General features: G+C 47.3%; 1 protein-coding gene across 1 annotated transcript in view; it reads right to left on the bottom strand.

Moving 5' to 3' along the window:
- The window catches only part of Bmp6 (bone morphogenetic protein 6), a 149,163-nt gene that overhangs the window by 3,393 nt on the left and 126,960 nt on the right, over nucleotides 1–18,810 (bottom strand). Inside the window, exons 3-4 of the mRNA XM_038332891.1 lie at nucleotides 10,984–11,132; nucleotides 9,996–10,193 (exon numbers count right to left, since the gene is read on the bottom strand). Of these exons, the coding sequence (XP_038188819.1) occupies nucleotides 9,996–10,193; nucleotides 10,984–11,132 (347 nt within the window). The remainder of the gene's footprint in view (nucleotides 1–9,995; nucleotides 10,194–10,983; nucleotides 11,133–18,810) is intronic.

The following is an 18,810-nucleotide window of genomic DNA, read 5'->3' as shown; positions in this document are numbered from 1 at the left end:
AATCTGCTGGGCCGCCTGTGCAATCCAGGAGCCACCGGCCTGGCTTAACCAGCCTCACCAGGAGGCCGGGGACACATTGATTCATTTCAGCCCATCGGAGCAGCTTCTCTGTGACATGCACATCTCCTGCCTGACGCCAGGGACACAGATGAATCACGTATGGCTTCTGCCTTGGAGACTCAAAGGGCTGTGTGAGAAAGGTGCTCTGGGTGCCCAGCTCCAACTCAGAATACAGACGGCATGGTCAAGAGTCATGCAGAGTCAATACTGCTGAAGCTTACAGAAGGGACGGTGAGGGGCTGGGGGAGGGACAGAGCAGTTCTGTTGGAATGGGTTGGAGGTGGGAGATAACACTGGAAAAAGGAAGGACTCACAGTGCCAACAATGATGTGGAGGTACGAAGTGAGTCTGGAATGGTCTGATGAGTCTGGGGGGGGGCAGTTCAGAGCTCTGGTTTTAAAAGACACATAGGTGTGTTTGCTAGGTATAGGGGCAGAGAAAGGAAAAGGAGGAAAAGAAGTTTGGGAGGAAGAGTCTTCCTCTAAACTGGCCAAGAAAAGTTAGAGACTGGAGCACAGCACACCACCCCTGTGCTTGTCCATCAGCCATGCGAACCAACGAGTTCCCTAACAGATGTATTGGAACTGGAATTTCACACTTTAACACGAACCCCAAATCAGAAGTATGCAGAACTCAGAATTCTGTAAAGAAACAGTATCAACTGAGGCTAGTGGCCTGGAAAGAGAGATGTAGGTCAAGTATTTGCTGATTCTAAATCTACTCATTCTCAGCTGGGCGGTGGCGGCACAGCCTTTAATTCCAGCACTCGGGAGGCGGAGGAGGCGGATCTCTGTGAGTTCAAGGTCACTCTGGTCTACAGAGCGAGCGAGTTCCAGGACAGCTAAGGCTGTTACACAGACAAACCCTGTTTTGAAAAAAAACAACAACAACAACAAAATCCACTCATTTCTACCCTGCCCCCCACCCTGCCTACCTGATTTTGCAGGAGAGCCCCCCTCCCTCACCTGTAGTTTTAAGTCCACATGAGAAGCAAATTCAGAGCTACTATGGAGGGGAATTTCTTTATTCAGGGCATGGAGGATTCTCATTCTGAACATAGACACACCTTTCCTGCTGAAAACAACCCATCAATGAAAAAGAGAGGAAAGGAGAGAAGACATAACTTCAGGGATTGCAGGTCAGAGTAACCTCTAGATAAGGTTGCTACAAAGGAAGCTTAAATAATAGAAAGGCAGGACATGCTAAAGCAAGAACATTATGGCAAAAGAACAGGGCAGATAGGAAAAGATAGGTGGGCGCAAAAAAAAAAAAGGAAACAAGCAGACTATATAAAAACGATAAACATTGGAAATAGAATGGAAGACGAGTGAAGAATTACTATTCATTTCAAGAGACCTTCAAATATAACATAAAAGTAAATGGTAGGAAAATATGACTATCTATAGGGAGACTTGGAAGACAGATAAGGTATGAGGGTAGAACAAAAGTGGGCCTCACAGGAGGTGATGATATCATGAGGCACCACCTCATAAGGTGCTACATGCCTTTCTAGTGAATAGATCAGTTACCTTGACAGTAGATTCCTATAAACAAGGATACCCCACTCATGTGGGAAGTCCTTCCGTATATGTGTTGCTTTTATTGGTTAATGAATAAAGAAACTGCTTTGGCCTGTGATAGAACAGAGCTAGACGAGAAAACTAAACTGAATGCTGGGAGAAAGAAGGCAGAGTCAGTGAGAAGCTATGGAGCCGCTAGAGGAGAAAGACATGAGCTGCTAGCTGGAACCTTGCTGGTAGGTCGCGAGCCTTGTGGTAAAATATAAAATAATAGAAATGGCATGAGCCTCATGGTAAAATATGAAATAATAGAAATGGGTTAATTTAAGATGTAAGAGTTTGCTAGCAATATGCTTAAGCTATTGGCCAAACAGTACTGCAAATAATATAGTTTCTGTGTGTTTATTGCCAGACCAGGCAGGACAGAAACCTCTGCCAGTACCCCATGTTTACTGTCTTCTGTATATCATTTTCTGTCCTTAGATCCTATCTTCTATCTTGTGACACTTCATGAGGTCTTTATCACATGTACCTGGCCAAACCTTTCAGCTTCCAAACCATGAGCTAAAAATAAGCTTTTTCTTGTCAAGTACCCAGTCTCAGATACTTGGTTATAGCAACACAAAATGGACTGAGCCACCACATAGAAATCCTGGACCATGAGGCACGGCAACATTCCCAGATGAGTATATTCCGATCCTGTGAGAGAGCTGTGCACCTGGAGAGAGGACAGAAACTCCAGGACCCCAGGCCCCATTCCACCTTCTTCTGGATCTCCGATTTGGCTATTCCTGAGTTTATAACAAAATGGTAATCATAAAGACAGTGTTCTGGAGAAAACAAATATGAAGGAGTGGGCACAGAAGTGCCTCGACCTGTAGGAAAACCAGACACAAACACGGGTGGCGTGGAGACGTCAGGATAGTTAGTGTCTGATAGGAAATGGCATTCCTTCTGGGGACCTTACTCTAATGAGCTGGCTCATGTTAGAAGTGAACTAAAGGTCACCTGGTTGGTCAGCATGTGAGAACTAGGGTGAGAACACAGGGACAACTCCTTCACCCCTGGATTCCTAGCTTCCACTCTGCAGCAGGCCTAACATCATGTAACCCAAGAACTCTGTCCACTTCCCAGCCGTCCCAGCTGTCTGCGAACACGCCTGGACTGACTCCCTCAGTGCTCAGCACAGAGAACTTTCTGGAAAGAGAAGCTATTTCTTTTAGAGCCAGACATTGACGTTTTTGTTATTAAGGACTGGGGCCAGAGAGAGGAAAGGCAGGAATTCAATCCTCCTGTTTCCTTTCCTACAGATATTCTCAGGCCAAGCTTGTGTTTCCTTATAGTTCCATGGTGAGCGCTGGCAAAGAGTGTATAAATATTTGTGAAGGTCACTGACCTTTGGAATACTTGTTTCTGTAGCTCAGGGTTCGGTGCCCTGGGTTCCACGTGGAACAATGCTGACCCAGTTTTTGGTGTGTTTTGTTTTTATAGATTGACAGGCAGAAAAAAAATCCTCTTACACACACCACCATTGATATCTGTTTAGAAGAGGGGTCTGAGGAAGGCCAGGTTTAAAAAAAAATAAAGAATATGCAGCTAAAATTTCGTAAGAACATACCCATTTAAATGGGAGAAAAGAAGAGACTGCAGCTTTGTCCAAGTGGGGGCAGAGGAAGGAGAAGGTACAGATTAGAGGCAAAAACAAAACCATGAAAACACAAACTTCTCTAGCCCCAAGGCCAATGATAGGGCCCATGGACACAGTGTCTGACTCATGGGCAGCCCATGCACCAATCTGAGGAATCACCAGCATTGCCACCTAAAAGCCACTAGTGCTCCATCCAGACCCCAGGTCAGAACCATCAGGAACAAGTGACACACTGTCCAGGCAAGTCTGAGCACACAGGAGCCACAGGTGCTGTCTGGGAAGGATCAGAGGCAGGGACACCTTTGCTCCAAATAGAGCCCACAACTGTCTTTGGCCTCCAGGATGCCAGGCAACCCAGGGACACGCTGACATGAACACTTGGTACCAGCCTCAAGATACACCTCCAAGAAGGGCTGACTGCTATAAGCTTAACATGGCAAGCAAACCCTGGCCCTCAGTCACCCCATATAGTTCTCGGCTCTGAGACAGGAGGGCAGGGCCAGTGAGATGGCTCAGCAGGTAAAGGCACTTGCTGCCATCCCTGATGGCTTGACTTCCCAGTTTTCTTCTTCTTCTTTCTTCTTCTTCTTCTTCTTCTTCTTCTTCTTCTTCTTCTTCTTCTTCTTCTTCTTCTTCTTCTTCTTCTTCTTCTTCTTCTTCTTCTTCTTCTTCTTCCTCTCTCTCTTTCTCTCTCCCTCTCCCTATCCCCCTCCCTCCTTCCTTTCTTCCTCTTTCTCCTCCTCCTTTCAAAGAGGACATACCCACTCCTATCCCCCCTTTCTCCTCAAATGGCAAGGAAAAAGCAAAACAGTGGCTCCTACAATGACTCCTCTTTTCAGGGGCTTAGCTGTCCTTGCCTTATCTCTGGGCTTCTACGCCCCCTCTTATCCAATGGAATGTCTCTGGCTCCCACTCACTCCACCCGTGGAACAACGTGCCATTGAGGGGGGTGCAGAAGGTGCCAGCTCCTTGTGTTGGCACATCAGGCAAGGGCAGGGGAGTCACTAGGATTCAGAGTTCGGGTTTCGGAAACTTCTTAAGAGGCTGCAGAAGGGCTTGGCTTTCTGTCTAGATTTCTTCTATGTTGGTACATCAGTACTAGAGCCACAGGAAGGCCCCAGTCCAGTGCAGTTCAAGGATTTCAAGGCTACACACGTGCCACTTCATCAGTATATGACACTGGTCTCCTCTCGGCTACATGCCTTAAAACAGACACGATTTCCCTTTAACACCGAGAGTTCATGAACTGGCTGCGACTTCCTTTCCATCTGTCACTTCCTGGACTAAGGTGTCTCCTAACTCCCTGGACCCTCCCATGGCTGGTCATTACTATAACTTACTGGGCATCTTACGCCTGCCTATTCTGCTTTATTAAGATGGAGAATCAAAATGCTCAGGACCTGACCACAAGTGTTTCAGATTTTGGAATACTTGCATCGCCTTTCCTAAGCTGATCTTCTTTGATACAAAAGCCCCCTAACATGTGAAACTTTTTGAACATGGACAGGATGCTCAAATGGTGTTAGATGAAGTGTTTCAATTTTGGAATTTTCATATTGGGGATGCTTGGCCTGGACCTGCCTTATCCAATTGCTGACCATCACAGAGGGAGACCTAGGGGGGAGGCAGAAGGGGAGGCCTAGGGAGGAGGCAGAAGGGGTCTTCCTGTCTATTGTTCCCCTGATAACTATTATCCTAAAGAGATTTAATAGCAAAACCCAAGCATGATAAAGCTGGGCTTTGAAATGATTCCAACTCTTGAGTCACTAGCCCACATTTAGCGCACTCTGAACAAACATCTTTCTTAGCTGAAGCATCTAGAAGCCAAGGTCAGGCTCTAAAACTCTAACTTAAGCTCAAATGACAAAGTAAAACCCCCACCTTCCTTTGAAAAATCAAAATGTTGGCATTTTCAGGCCCGGGCCCTGGCTTCTTCTGAACCATGATGCTCATGATAAATTAATTCCCTCAACTTCAGCATCCTCAGCCCATGGGAGCCAGAAATGAAGTACCAGGAACACTATAAGATGTGAGTCCCAATCTGTGACTCAGGGCCCCTGAACTCTCCAGCAAAGATTGCACATCATAATGACGTCATTGAAGACATGTTTTCTGAGACATTCATTCTAGTTACTTCTCTTGTGCTGGCAGGAGACCAAACGAATGCTGGTGGGGAATGTAAGGGGCTGGAGACACGCACCGCCCACAAGGTCAACAGCACCTGGAGCTGTTGGATGCTCATGCTTTCCCGAGAGGTCTTAGATGTACGCTCAGGTGGGTGGGAAAGGAAACGGAAAGAGGATTTCGTCCCAAGCAGCAACAGAGCAATGACAGACCCGTGCCCCAGGATGCTCAGTCCCGAGGACTTGCTATGTCATAGGCAGAAACAGCAACAACAAAATCTCCCATTATCTGAGAGCAGTGATAGCAAAGACTGAACTATAGCCCAGTGGCAAAGCCGTCACCCAGCAGGCACAAGGTCCTGGTTCCCAAGCCCAGAGCCACCAAAGGGGAAACCCCCTCCCTTGCAAAAAAGAAAAAAGCGACAGTAAAATTCCAGTGACGATAAAACAAAGACCAGTTCAAAGTCACAGCATCAGACTCACGAGACGACGTGAGATGACATCAATGTTCCTCTCCTCCCCAGATGTGTCATGGAGGGCTCTGAAGAAGTAGCTGCTGCAGAACCAAGAATTGCCAAAGGACATCATCCTTCCACGCGTTGACCTCGCAATGGACTGGGCAAGGGGCACCGCAGTCCCCCACAAGGCAGAACAGCGGAGGCCAAGAGAAACATTACAGAAGAGGAGAGACCGGCAGCCGGCAGAGACTTGGGACTGCAGGCCAAGGACCCAGGGGCGCGGCTCAGAGCACACCAGACTGGCAAGACCTGGGGCTGGGAAACAATCGCCAGATTCATAAGGATCCCTCCTGGGCTACACAGAGCAACTTGGCCCAGCACTGTCAAACAGGTGTAAAAACAATAAAGACACGTCCTGAGGCCATGCAAGCCCATGAGAACAGTGCAACTCAGCCAACGTCCACCATTCCTATGGAGAGGACAGCTGTAGGGAGGCGTAGGCACGTGGGCACCATGCAGGGAGACTTCCCTCCGACCCACTGTCCGGTGCACGTGTCTGCAGGGTCCAGCCTGAAGTCAAGTACAAATGGGAAGAACAGGTTGGGGCGGGCTTCAGGGGCCAGGAGGCAGCAGGCGGGCTCGTGGCCCCTTCCTTGTGGTGGGCAGGCCCGGCTGTCTCAGGAGTCTGCTGCTCGGTTGCTAAAACAGCTGCTTGTCATGTTTCAGCCTGATGACAGGTGGTTTGATGAATGAGGCTGGCATCTTTACTCAGGTGCGAGATGTCCCTGGTGGGCTTCTTCTATGCAGGGCTTCTTTGGGAAGAAGGGTCAGTGCCCTTGGAGTGTACCATGGAAGAAGTGGGCAGCCAAAGAACAGGAATCTCTCCCTTCAATCTCCTGAGAGGAGTTCAGGGCGGGGGGGGGGGAGGGGTGAGTGGGTGAAGTCACACTGTAGATGGCCTCTTTTCTTGAAGACAAACTAGTTTGTCCCACAACCTCTGGCCCTTCAACAGCCTGGAAGGGAAGCCTAGAAAGACATTATGCCCATTCTCCAAGCACAGGCCAGATTTCTGAACATCTTCCTTCTTTTCTTCCTTGGTTTCCCCTGTGGTTTGTTGCTGTTGAGTTAGTTTGTTAGTTGGCTTTAGGGTTTTTATGTATTTACTTTGAGACAGTTTTATACTATATCCAAGAATTTTGGCCACCAGCGCTCTGTAGGCAAGGATGACATTGAACTTCTGATCCTCCTGCCACCACCTCCCAAGTGCTAGGATTATGGGCATGCACTGCCACACCCAGTTAACACAGTATAGGGGTCAAACCCAGGGCCTTGTGCATGCTAGGCAGGTACTCTACCCGCTGAACTGCATCTCCAGCCCTAGAAATCCATTCTTAGGTAGAAATCTCTCCCTCTGCACACCCACTTCCATTAATAGAAAAAAGAGCCAAGTGCATAAAGCAGAGCTCTGAGGGGCTGAATTCAAGTCCCTTCTCAGTTCCCTGGAGGTTCAGAGAAGACAGAGATGACAGGCCCCGTCATCTCGGCGCTTGCTTTGTTGAGGGTTCTAAATACATGAGAACAGAGGGACTTAGCCTGGGCCCCTCTGCCCTGAACTACTGAAGGAACACAGCAGACTTGGAGGACTGGGTTGGAAAGTGGAGTAGGGAGGCGGAGGGGCAACAGGAACCCTTGGACCGTATTGCAAATTAGGCCACTAATTAATATCCATAATTAATTTTAACTCATCAGCTTGAAAGAAAAAGTTGAAAGGGACTTGGGGAAAAGGAACGGGATGACTTTGCTGAAGCCCAAATCAGAGACAACACATTTTCCTAATTAAAAGCAACTGGCCTGTGTGCGAGGCGGGCAGGGTGAGTGTTGAGTCAATCATGGGAAATTATCATTTTCAAAAGCAATCAGCACTGCCAGGGTCGCCTCCAGTCTGAGGTCCTAGTAACCAAACTGGCCACAGTTCCCAGATGAACCCTACCACTGGCTGACTTCATCATCAGGCCCCAGAGGAGAATGTAGACCATTAATTCAATTCAGCAGTCTGCCTCCCAGGGGAATAAAGCAAAGCAAGCATTCCTTTTTATTTCTTCTTTCTTTGAAAGCCTCAACCCTGACTGCTTCTAGTGGTAAAGAAATACAGGAACACCCACGCTGTGCAGTGCTTACAAGAAACACCTTAACGAGGAGAGGCAAAATGTCACAGCATCCTGGGTGGTGGCCACTGAGGGGTCACCTCCAAATCACTGGCATAAAAGAAGGTTTAGTACATCACAGCCTAAAATCTAGGGGACACTTCCTCTCAAGGAAAAGTGAGGTGCTTTAATAAGCTGCATTCGTTCTTCCTGGGAACCAAGAATGGCAGCTGCCGTAGCTGCCGTGAAAATAAACACAGCCTCTAGAACTGTTTTACTTCCTTGGGATCCCAGCATGCGTTCTAAGCACGTACTTCATACAAGTGGCTGTAAGTCATCTTTGAAGGTGATTATGTGCCGTGTGACTGCATTTCACCAGACCCTAACGCTGTGAGGTATCCCGCACCCTCACTGACAGAGGGCTGAACTGAAGCGCAGGCCCACTGGGCAGGTTTCTCCAAAGTCACAAGGTTGCAAGAAAGAAAAAGAGAAAATTCTGACAGAAAGTCTCACTGCCAATACTCAATGTCACACTTGTTTTCTGGGCAGTTCAATAACCCAGGGAATCCAGGACAGGAGCCCTTGCTCTGAGCATGAACAATGTTGGGATTCGAACTCAGTACCATTTGACTGCTATGCACTTGCTTCTAGGAGCTTCCATTTCCCATTCCTCCCAGTGCTAGAGAAGACTTCTGAGAGTTGGAATTAACCCTCAAACACTGAGGACCGTTTCCTCTCTCTTGCCCTTTGGATTTGCTGGTCCAGAATAGAACTGAGTACCTGCTGCAGGCTTGGCCAATCAGAGTTCTTCCTAGGCAGCAAGGTGATCAGGGTGGGGCACACGGTACAAGCCAGCCCAATGAGCATCAAGGCCTGGCTTCTTGCTGAACTCAGCAAGGGAGAGAACTCTTTATCTAAAGATGAGGTTGCCAAGGTCACCCTGAGACTCTGAGAAACCTTACCGTACACTGACCATCTTTCTGAAGATTCCACCAACAAGAAATAGAACTTTCTAGTACCATCAGTTTCCAACAGTCCAACAAAACTGAAACAAGAAACCCTAAATTTCCCAGTCAAGTGAGCCAATAAAATCCCTGTTAGAGGCTCTGAGTGGACTATTGCTCCCAGCCAAGAGTTCTGGTGATGTTGATAGAGAATGAATGGTTTGGGGTGTTGGTTTTTGTTGCTGATTTTGTTTTGTTTTGTGTGCATTGGCATTTTGCCATGAGTGTCAGGTCCCCTGGAACTGAAGTTACAGACAGTTGTGTGCTGGCATGTGGGTGCTGGGAATTGAACCCTGGTCAATTAAGCAGTCAGTGATCTTAACCTCTAAGTCATCTCTACAGCCCTATAGAGCATGAATGCATAACACTTCATGGAAATTGAGCACTCCAAGTCTGAAAAGCACAGGCTGATGGGTGGTACTCAAACCAAAGCGCACTGAAGATACTGTATAAAATTAACATACATTATATGCACATAAGGGGAATAGGGATATAAATTAACTTTGCCATCAGACATAGGTCTTATCCCCAAGAAATCTCCAAATCTGAAAAAAAGAAACATCTGAAACCTCTCTGGCCTCAAGCAGAAGACCTGGGTTTTGTTCCCAGCATCCACACAGCGGCTCACAACCATCTCTAACTAGTTCCAGGGGACCTGGCACATCACCTGTCCTTCATGGGCACCAGACACACGTGACACACACATACAGGCAACACATTTATGAATTAAATAAAACAAATCTAAAAATTAAAATAATTGGAGTGTTCCCATGATTTTTGTAGGAAGGGAATAAAAAGAGTTACAGTCATCCCATACAACAGAAAGATGCTTATTGGAACCAAGAGGCAATGTGGATGCCTGCAACTCTAGTCTTCGGATAATAGCGCTCTGTGCTGAGGGGCCTAGGATCCCATATAGGTATCTGTGGCCGGGAAATTACCACCGTTGCCACTGTATTTGCTGAGCAGAAGCCGTCCCACACCTGGGGCCACAGGTACTTTTGTCCTAATGGGCACCAAGCCTCTGTCCACACTCACCTGAAGCACTGGAGCCCCGGGACACGTCCTGTGACTGGGTGGAACGGTTGCGACTCTGCTGCCGACGCCGACCGGAGACTGACCGGGTGGTGCGCACGTGGACCTCGCTCACCTTGAAGAAGGCCACCATGAAGGGCTGCTTGTCGTAAGGGCCGTCTCTGCCCACCAGGCCCGCCGCGCGGGGGTTGACGTGGAGTCCTTTAATGCAAACCAAAGCCCACCCCTCTTTACTCCACAGAACCTTCGTCTCAAAGCTACACAATGAGGCGGCTCTTCCTAGGCTTCCGTGGGCTAGTAAAGTAGTAAAGAGTGGGAAACGTGGACAAGGCCCCACACAGTCTCCCACCCTAGCTGGGTCCCTTTAGATGGAAGACTCAAAATGGCCTCCCAGAGTACGGAATCAACCAATGGAGTGCGTGCTCTCGTTTCTGGTCCTTTTATTTGTCAGTATTCATTACTTCCTCTCTGGCTCTATTTCTCCCCACCAATGGAACGACAACTGAAGCAGGGGGCCAGGCAGGAGGGGAAGTTTCCTCACGGGACAGTCAAGATTCTAATGACTTTCCAAGCTCTCCTTCCTCCTCTCGTTCCTTCCAGTTCTATCTTTTGGTGCTGGGTAGAACCCAGGGACTCACACATGCTAGACAAATGCTCTCTCGCCGAGCTGTATGCACCAAGTTTCTGGGTGCAATTCTCCCACCCGACTCAACCTGGCTATCCTTCTCATTGTTTTCTGCAGCTGCGGTGGTAGGGTGGGGTGGGGGAGACATGGGAAAGGGGAACAGTAGGGGAAAGGACCTGAGCCTGCTTCTAAGTCCTTGCTAGAAAAAAGGTCTTGCTTTTCGATATGGTTGTGAGAAAAGAGAAAACCAGGTCATCCCGGCGCCAAGGGCTGGACTCCAAACAATGGCTCCGCCGCAGCTGCTGCAGCGGAAATGAATGAAAACGGCTGCGGGCAGACGCTGGCAGCATGCAAGTCACAACTCACCATCCTGAGTCACCACACTCAGCTGGAGTCCCATGTTGTGCTGTGGAGTCACCACCCACAGATTGCTAGTTGCTGTGATGTCAAATTCCAGCCAGCCTTCTTCCGAGGCCCACACCGCACGGGTGTCCAACAAAAATAGGTCAGAGTCCCTGAGAGAAAGACAGAACAAACGGCACAGCGCGTCACCTGCTGTCCTGTGGCGCGTTCCTACTGCGTCTTGTCATTAAAGGAGGCTGAAGTCAGATCATGCCCATTTATATGACCAGCCACAGCTCCGCCCTAAATGACACCGTATAGAATACAGATACAACTTAATTAGGAAAGACCCAGGACATGAGCTATCAGGCCCTCCTTAAATTCACCAAGACCAAAGATTTCTGGGAAATTAGGGTAAATTGCAAATGTTATTTCATTTGTCTGAATATTTAGTTTCCTTTTATTATGGCATTGTTTTATTTATGATGCTATTAAGAACTTAATTATGGCTAGTGAACTCTAAAAAGTAGGAGGTAGGGAACAATAGGCATAAGAGTAGATTAAATCAGGACCCAAATAATATATAAAAATTATATAAAGATTAAGTCTCACATCAAATCTCTGCAAATATCATCAGGCTATGTGTATAAGATATATGTAAGTCAAAGTGAATTCTGCATTTCAACTTAGCAAACATTCCCCCAAATATTTCATTATATATATAAAAATTATCCTCAGTTACCAGAAACCCTTCTAGTCCCATGCAGTTTACACAAAGGATGCTCAACCTTCACTACTTTAAAATAAGCATCAAATTCTAATCACGTACATTCACAACGTATTCTCTTCTAGCTTGCTTTACTAAGCTGTTACAATAACTATCACTGCTAGAGTACCAATATCTCCCTTCTCAGCTGGGAAACTGAGTCTCAGACATGAGGTTACGGTAAGGATCATGTAGCCAAGATGAAAGCACAAATGAGCATGAGAATTTAGCTCAGCGCCGATTCAGAAAGTTTTTCATAATGACAAAATGACCAAAAAGAAAAAAATCTTTTGAGATTATTTCCCAAGACATCCTGTGATAAATGAATAAAGTTGACTTATCAACCATCAGAGTTTTTTGAGGCCAGTGCACCATCTGAGTTCAGAATCTTAGATTTCTTAGATGGGAAATAGGCTTCTCCCTTCCAAGGCAGCTTGGAGCTAGAAGGGAGAGCTATTGTCATCGTTCCCACGTGGAAACAGTAAGTGACAGGGAGTTTACTCAGCTGCTTAGCAGTCTGCAGGGGCACATGCAAGTCTGTCCTCTTTAATGTTCTCCCCCTCGCGGTGGATGGGTCACCCTCCCTGTGGACAGACCGTCCCCCCGCGCCCCGGGACAGGGTCAGGGAGATGAGGGGTGTTCAGGGAAAACAGCAAGAGGGGACTGTGAGTCCAACGCTTTGAAGTGGAGATGCAGAGAGACATAAGACCCACTCTGCAAGGTCAGAGATGACCCTCATCCAGAAATAACACAGACGGTATGAACAGCTCTGCGGGAAAACCAGCCCCAGTCCCCAAGAAAGTGGAGGCTGTAAGTAGTCATGTTAGGAGCAGACTTTGGCCGGCATTCCCCAAAACCGAGATCCAGAGAGAAGATGAAAGTAGGAGGCAGAGTGTGCGCCTGCGCACCAAGTCCCTGGCGAGGCTCCGTTGTTAGGTGCGGAGCTCCAACTACGCTACAACAGGCACCCGATATCTAAGGAAGCGAGATAAGGATGCAGGCAAGGGCCAGACTGGCGGGCAAGGCTGGCACACAGACCTGGGATGGACTTATGGTTTTGTTTCTAAAGGGTGGGGTTTGTAAGAAAGGATGGCGAGCGGAACACAGAGGTGCACACCTGTGATCCCAGCACTGAAAATCGTTGTCTAAAATGGAGATGGAAAACAGAGGAAAAAAAAAAAGAGAAGGGAATAAAGGAAAGAGGAAAGCTGAAGATGGATCTGGGAGCAAGTAAAATTTGAGACAACAATGGAAAAACAGCTGGTGAGAAAGATTATTATTACAATGTGGGAAAAATTAAGTTTATATGGTTTTGCTGACTAGTCTTTTGTCAACTTGACCCAAGCTGGAGTCATCTGAGAGAAGGAAGCCTCGACTAAGAAAATACCTCCCTAAGGTCAGGCTGTAGGCAAGCCTGTAGGGCATCTTCCTAATTAGTGATCTGTGAGTAGTCCAGCCCATTGTGGACTGGCCGTCCTGGGTTCTGGGTTCTGTAAGAAAGCAGACTGAGAAAGCAATGGGAAGCAAGCCAGTAAGCAGCACCCCTCCATGGCCTCTGCATCAGCTCCTGTTTCCAGGTTCCTTCCCTGTTTGAGTTCCTGTCCTGACTTCCTTCAATGAGAAACAGTGATGTGGAAGCATAAGCCAAATAAACCCTTTCCTCCCCAAGTGCTTCGGCCGTGGGGTTTCATCGCAGCATTAGAAACTCTAAGACAATGGTTTATGGTCATCAGTGGATACCAGGGGTTGAGTTTCTGTCATAACTACTGCAGTTACCTCGGGCACCCAGACTGCATGGCTGTGTCTGCGGTGCCCATTGATCACTATAGTGATGATCATGGCAGTTCTTGATGCTTACGAGCCTGGCTAAACAAATGCAGTCCAATAGCTACTGGTCCAAGTGGTGGTGGCGGAGGGGTACAGCTTGACTTTAGGATGCCTAGGTTCTCTGCAAGGGACATCCGTATGCTAATTCCCTTTCTTACAACTGTGACAAAAATGCTTCACAGAGGCAACTTAAAGAAGGAGGAATTACTTTTGGCTCATGGGTTCAGAGGATTTAATCTATAACTGCTTGGACCCATGGACATAGGCAGGACAGCCTGACCACAGGAGCATGCTAAAGAAGAGAGCACTTTACTCCGAGGCTGTCTCTCTGAGACAGAGGGTGAAGAAGGGAAGTATGAAGGTATGGAGGGAGGGAAATAGGACGGAGGGAGGAAGGAAGGGAGGTAGAAAGGAAGGGAGGAGTAGAAACAAGGACAACATACCCTCTGGAATACATCCCAAGCTAGCATCTGGCTAGGCCTATCACCTCCCAAAATGCCACCAAAAGGCCAAGTGTATAGCACACCAGCTCATGCTGAGCATTACATAATCAAACCATAACAAGAAATAACACAGACTTAAGGTAACAGGACTAACTGGGATAAAATATACATATACACACAGGATACTGAGCTTCCACGGGACACTGTACTAGAGGCTGTGTGTGTGTGTGTGTGTGTGTGTGCGCGCGCGCGTGCATGTGTGTGTGGCAGGGCTTCACACACTATATATAGTTCTGGCTGGCCTGGATCTCACTATGTAGACCAGTCTGGCTTTCAACCCACAGATATCAGCCACCCTAATATAAGAAGCAGTGAGCAAGACACACTGTCACAAAGTAGATTACAAGAACTGATGCCTGAGGTTGCCCCTCTGACCCCTACACAGATGCCCACACCCCACCAAAGCGCTAGGTTGCCCTCTGACCCCCAAGAAGATGCCCACACCCCACCAAAGCCCTAGGTTGCCCTCTGACCTCCACACAGATGCCCACACCACACCTCCTACCTCCCCAAAGAAGAGGTGGAAGCTTTCGTGAGAAGAGTTCAGGTAACCTTGACATGAAACCCATTGATTTGGAGGGTTTGTCTGCAGGATCTGGCCACAGCTCACTGACAGAGATGGCTACATACGCAAGTGTCCTTGTCAAGAAGAAGCTTGTCTGGAATATTCCACTAGAAGGAATTCCTTGCAATAGTTCTTGGCTTGTGCACCAGGGGCTCATGCTTTATGGCCTCCATTCCCATCTATAAAAAGCAAAGTCTAGAAAAGTCCACGGTACAGTCTGAAAATACCGAACAAGGACTCAGAAAAAGTAGGGAATCAAAAAAACAAACAAACAAACAAACAAACAAACAAAAACCCCCAGTGCATTTAAAGATCAGAGTTGGCTACATATAGAAACAGGGCAGCTATGGGCTTAGAATCATGAGCCGGCCTCACACACGGTGCCAGAGAGGAGCATGCAAGCTCCCAGTATGGCTAGCTGTGGTGACACCCCCAAGACTGTCCTGACTTTGCCCTGTTCCTCCCATTCAAGAGAGCAGTGTGTTCAGGGTGAAGGCACCACTAACATCTACTAAGGGCTGAAGGTGCCCCCCAAAGTCATGGGTTGACTTCTTCTCCAGTGCAGCAGTACTGATGTGGATCTCTGGGGTCTGATTAAGTCACAAAAGGCTCTTCTCTCATGAATGGACGGTATCCTTGTCACCAGAGAAGGTTCCAGATAGAGGACAAGTTTCCCCCTCTTCTCCACTCTTTCCTTTCTAATTTCCGTCCTGGAGATGACACAAAAGAAGGTCCTCACCAGCCGTGGCTCCCTAATCGTGGATTGCCCTTACTCCAGGGCTGTGAACTAAGAAGTCTCTGTTCTTTGTAAAATATCTGTCTTGGGTATTTTGTTATACTGAAACAAAGTGGATCAAGAAACACGCATTTCTACAACAAGTGTAAGGAACGTTACAAGGATTAAACTCGAAGGCACAATCTCACAGCATCTAGGAACTCTCTGGCCCCCATCTATTTATCTTCTTCGGTGTCTTGTGGCCTTCTCAGTGTATCGACTCCTCAGTAAAGTGTGGCCTTCCTCAGGTAGACTGGGGGTTCTAGCTCAGTGTCAGAGGACTTGCCCAGCTCGTGTAAGGGTTCCTACCTTGGCCCTGGAGAAAAAAAGAGTCCCCCAAACCGAACAAGATGCATCTGATTGCTCTTAATCACACTCTGGCAGAGCTAAAATGAGACAGCCTCAGCTAAGATACTCTGCACCCCTAAATGAAGACTCCTCATCTGGCCACAGTCACCCCAAGTGGTTATCTGGGCTCTTGCTGACATGGCAGACTCAACTCACATAACAACGGCAAGGGGAAAAAAATCCTAAAACTAAAGAAATCTGTAAGGCACCTTTTGGCGATTTTGATTCTCAACCACCACTCAGATTCCATTTTGTTTGATACTCAAGGCTTCCACGCCCAAAGTCAGAGCAATGACACTTTTCTCCGTGTCTCTAGGACGTGAATTTCCACAGACTGTAAATCAGCCTGGAAACATTTTTACCAATTGGCAAAGCTAACTGAAGAGACCTCCAAATTAAAATCAGCACCAGAATTAAAATCGACCAGCTGGCATTCCACTCACAGACCTGGAAGGTTCTGGCTGGTTGGCACAGCTGTCCCCACGGGGCTCCTCCTCTGACTCGGCTTCCAAGGTGCCCTCCAGGTTGGTAATATTTCCCTGGGTAAAACACCGTGGGCCCTTTCTTCATTCATTGCAGAGAAGGGCAGGAGGTGCCCGAATAGCCATCCTCCTGCCTGTACCCAAGGTCACCGTGCCCTGTCAGAAACAGCTGTGCTTGCCAGAACTCATTTTATTAGGGGGGAAAAAAGTTCCTGATAAGGTAGAATTTATTTATTTAAAATAAGCAGATTCATAATGCACGTCTTTGCCGTGTACGGGTCTGGATTTCGTGGAAAAGTAAAGACACAAACAAAATTCCAATACTGGTAAACTCATTCTAACGAGGAGGGCCTAGTTTTTTTTTTGGTTTTTCGAGACAGGGTTTCCCTGTAGTTTCTAGAGCCTGTCCTGGAACTAGCTCTTGTAGACCAGGCTGGCCTCGAACTCGCAGAGATCCGCCTGCCTCTGCCTCCCAAGTGCTGGGATTAAAGGCGTGCGCCACCACCGCCCGGCAAGGGCCTAGCTTTTGAGCAGATTAAAGAAAACACAATTGAAGAACCTTTGACACTTGAGCTTCTCTTAATGTAAGGTATGTATTTATATTTTTGCCACTAGAAAGGTAGAAAGGGAACTATAAATTTGATAAAGTGTTACAAACCAGGATGCACTGCTACACACACACACACACACACACACACACACACACACACACTACATACATGCATGCAGGCATACACATGGGCTTGAGAGGCAATGCTGAATAAATACATAAATTGATCATTGATCATTTCAATTGAGTTTGTAGCACTTGTGCTAAGCTTTCACCTTGGGGACAACCATATTCTAGGAAGATGCTGAAATGCCAACAGAGACCCTCTCATCTTCACCCGACACAAAGCGCTTTGCCATCAGAACAGAAACACAGAAAATACTAACGGTGTTGCCCCGGTGACTGTCCCAAGAGCTCTTATGTATGTTAGCTCCTCATCAACACCCTAATAGAGGCACATGACCAGCACAGCACAGCACAGCACAGATTTGGCAAAAGTTGAAGTAGCTTGGTCACCATGGTCACACAGCCAATAGCACCTGCTCTTACCCATCTTCCCTGTCATCTCCAGAGAAGACTGCATCAGACTGCAGAGCTTCAGGCTCAGTAGGCCCAGGTGGGTTTGACAGGCGTACGTTTGACAGGCTTGAGAGGGATGCAGACACTACAGGATTTGGAGAACACTCCACGAGGCAAGGCCCAGAGCATAGCACCTGTTCATTCCGTATTTCACTCCCCCCTTTGCCTGCTCCTAAGTTTGGAGGCCACCTACTCTTTCTCCTTTCAGAAACAGTGCACATCAGGTGGAAGCTGGGCCATGAGCTCAGTTGTATTATGGACTGGCTATCAAGTCAGGCTGCTAAGAAGACTCACAGAGAGATCTGTCTAAAGTTTCAGTATTTGAGATGATAGAGGAGGTGGGAAGGGAATTGTGTATACCCAGGGCTTCTCAACATACCTTCTACAGCTACTTAAACAAAACATTGATTCCATGGCCTAGAGTCTATTCCAGCCTGCCTTAGTGGCAAACACAAAGAGAATGAAGAATCCCTACACCTTCTGAGGAAGAATACATCTTAATCTCACCTATTTTAATTCTCTGATCCTACATTTCTATATCTTTGACCCATGTAGGGTAACAAAACAGTTAAAATACTGCTAATTTGGTGGAGCAGGAGGAGTTTCATAAAATAATCCTAACCACTAATGCAGTCTGCCTCTCCACATGTATGGAGATGCATGCAATCAAAAGCAATCAGCTCCTAGTAATGAATAATACATAAGGCACAGTGCACAGAAACCTAAACCCATTTTCCTACCTCATTCAAGCTGACCAAGTATGTAGGCAGTTCCCAAAGACTGCTGCTCTCTCCAACCACACACACCCCGACTGCTCTCCAGCAGGAAGCACCTCTGCATTCATCTGAGCATACACGATATTTTTATAATTTTAATTCCACATTGTGCTTTACGAACAGCTCATGGGATCTGGAGGGAGGCCGGGACATTCTCGAGCTTGAGCTTTGGTTTTGTATTTCTTCAGGTAGAGAACATTCTGAGTAGAAGGGGCACATACTTAACCGGAGAAGCTAGCTGCTTACATCACCCCAGCTGTAGGTGCCCCCCTTTTCAGGTGGAAAAGAACAAATACTAAAAGGGTTATTGCTTGTCTGAGGCCCACACTCAGTTGTGAAAGCCAGGTAGGAAAGGGAACATGGTGTGGCTAGGCACTGTGATAAACGCTTTTTCTCTCCCCAAACAGCAAAAGCAACTTCCCATCCTGATTTTCCCAAGGTTGTCCTTTTCAGAAAAGAAACTGTCTCTGGTATCTGAAAGGGTTGAGTTCTATCTTTGCTGAAAACCCAACGACATTTTGTAACAGCACTGTCTGCTCACAAGTAGTGCTGCACTAAAGAAATACTTGTCCTGGATCCTGGATCCAGGCCAGCTCCTGGACTCGGTCTTCTTGTAGATCTATGTTAGGTTCATAACACATGTATCAATATCTGTAAGGGATCCGTTTAGAGACTTTTAA

This window comes from Arvicola amphibius, chromosome 6, assembly GCF_903992535.2.
Source record: "Arvicola amphibius chromosome 6, mArvAmp1.2, whole genome shotgun sequence".
NCBI lineage: Eukaryota > Metazoa > Chordata > Mammalia > Rodentia > Cricetidae > Arvicola > Arvicola amphibius.
The sequence above is the reverse complement of the archived record's forward strand: the minus strand, read 5'-3'. Positions and strand labels throughout refer to the sequence as shown.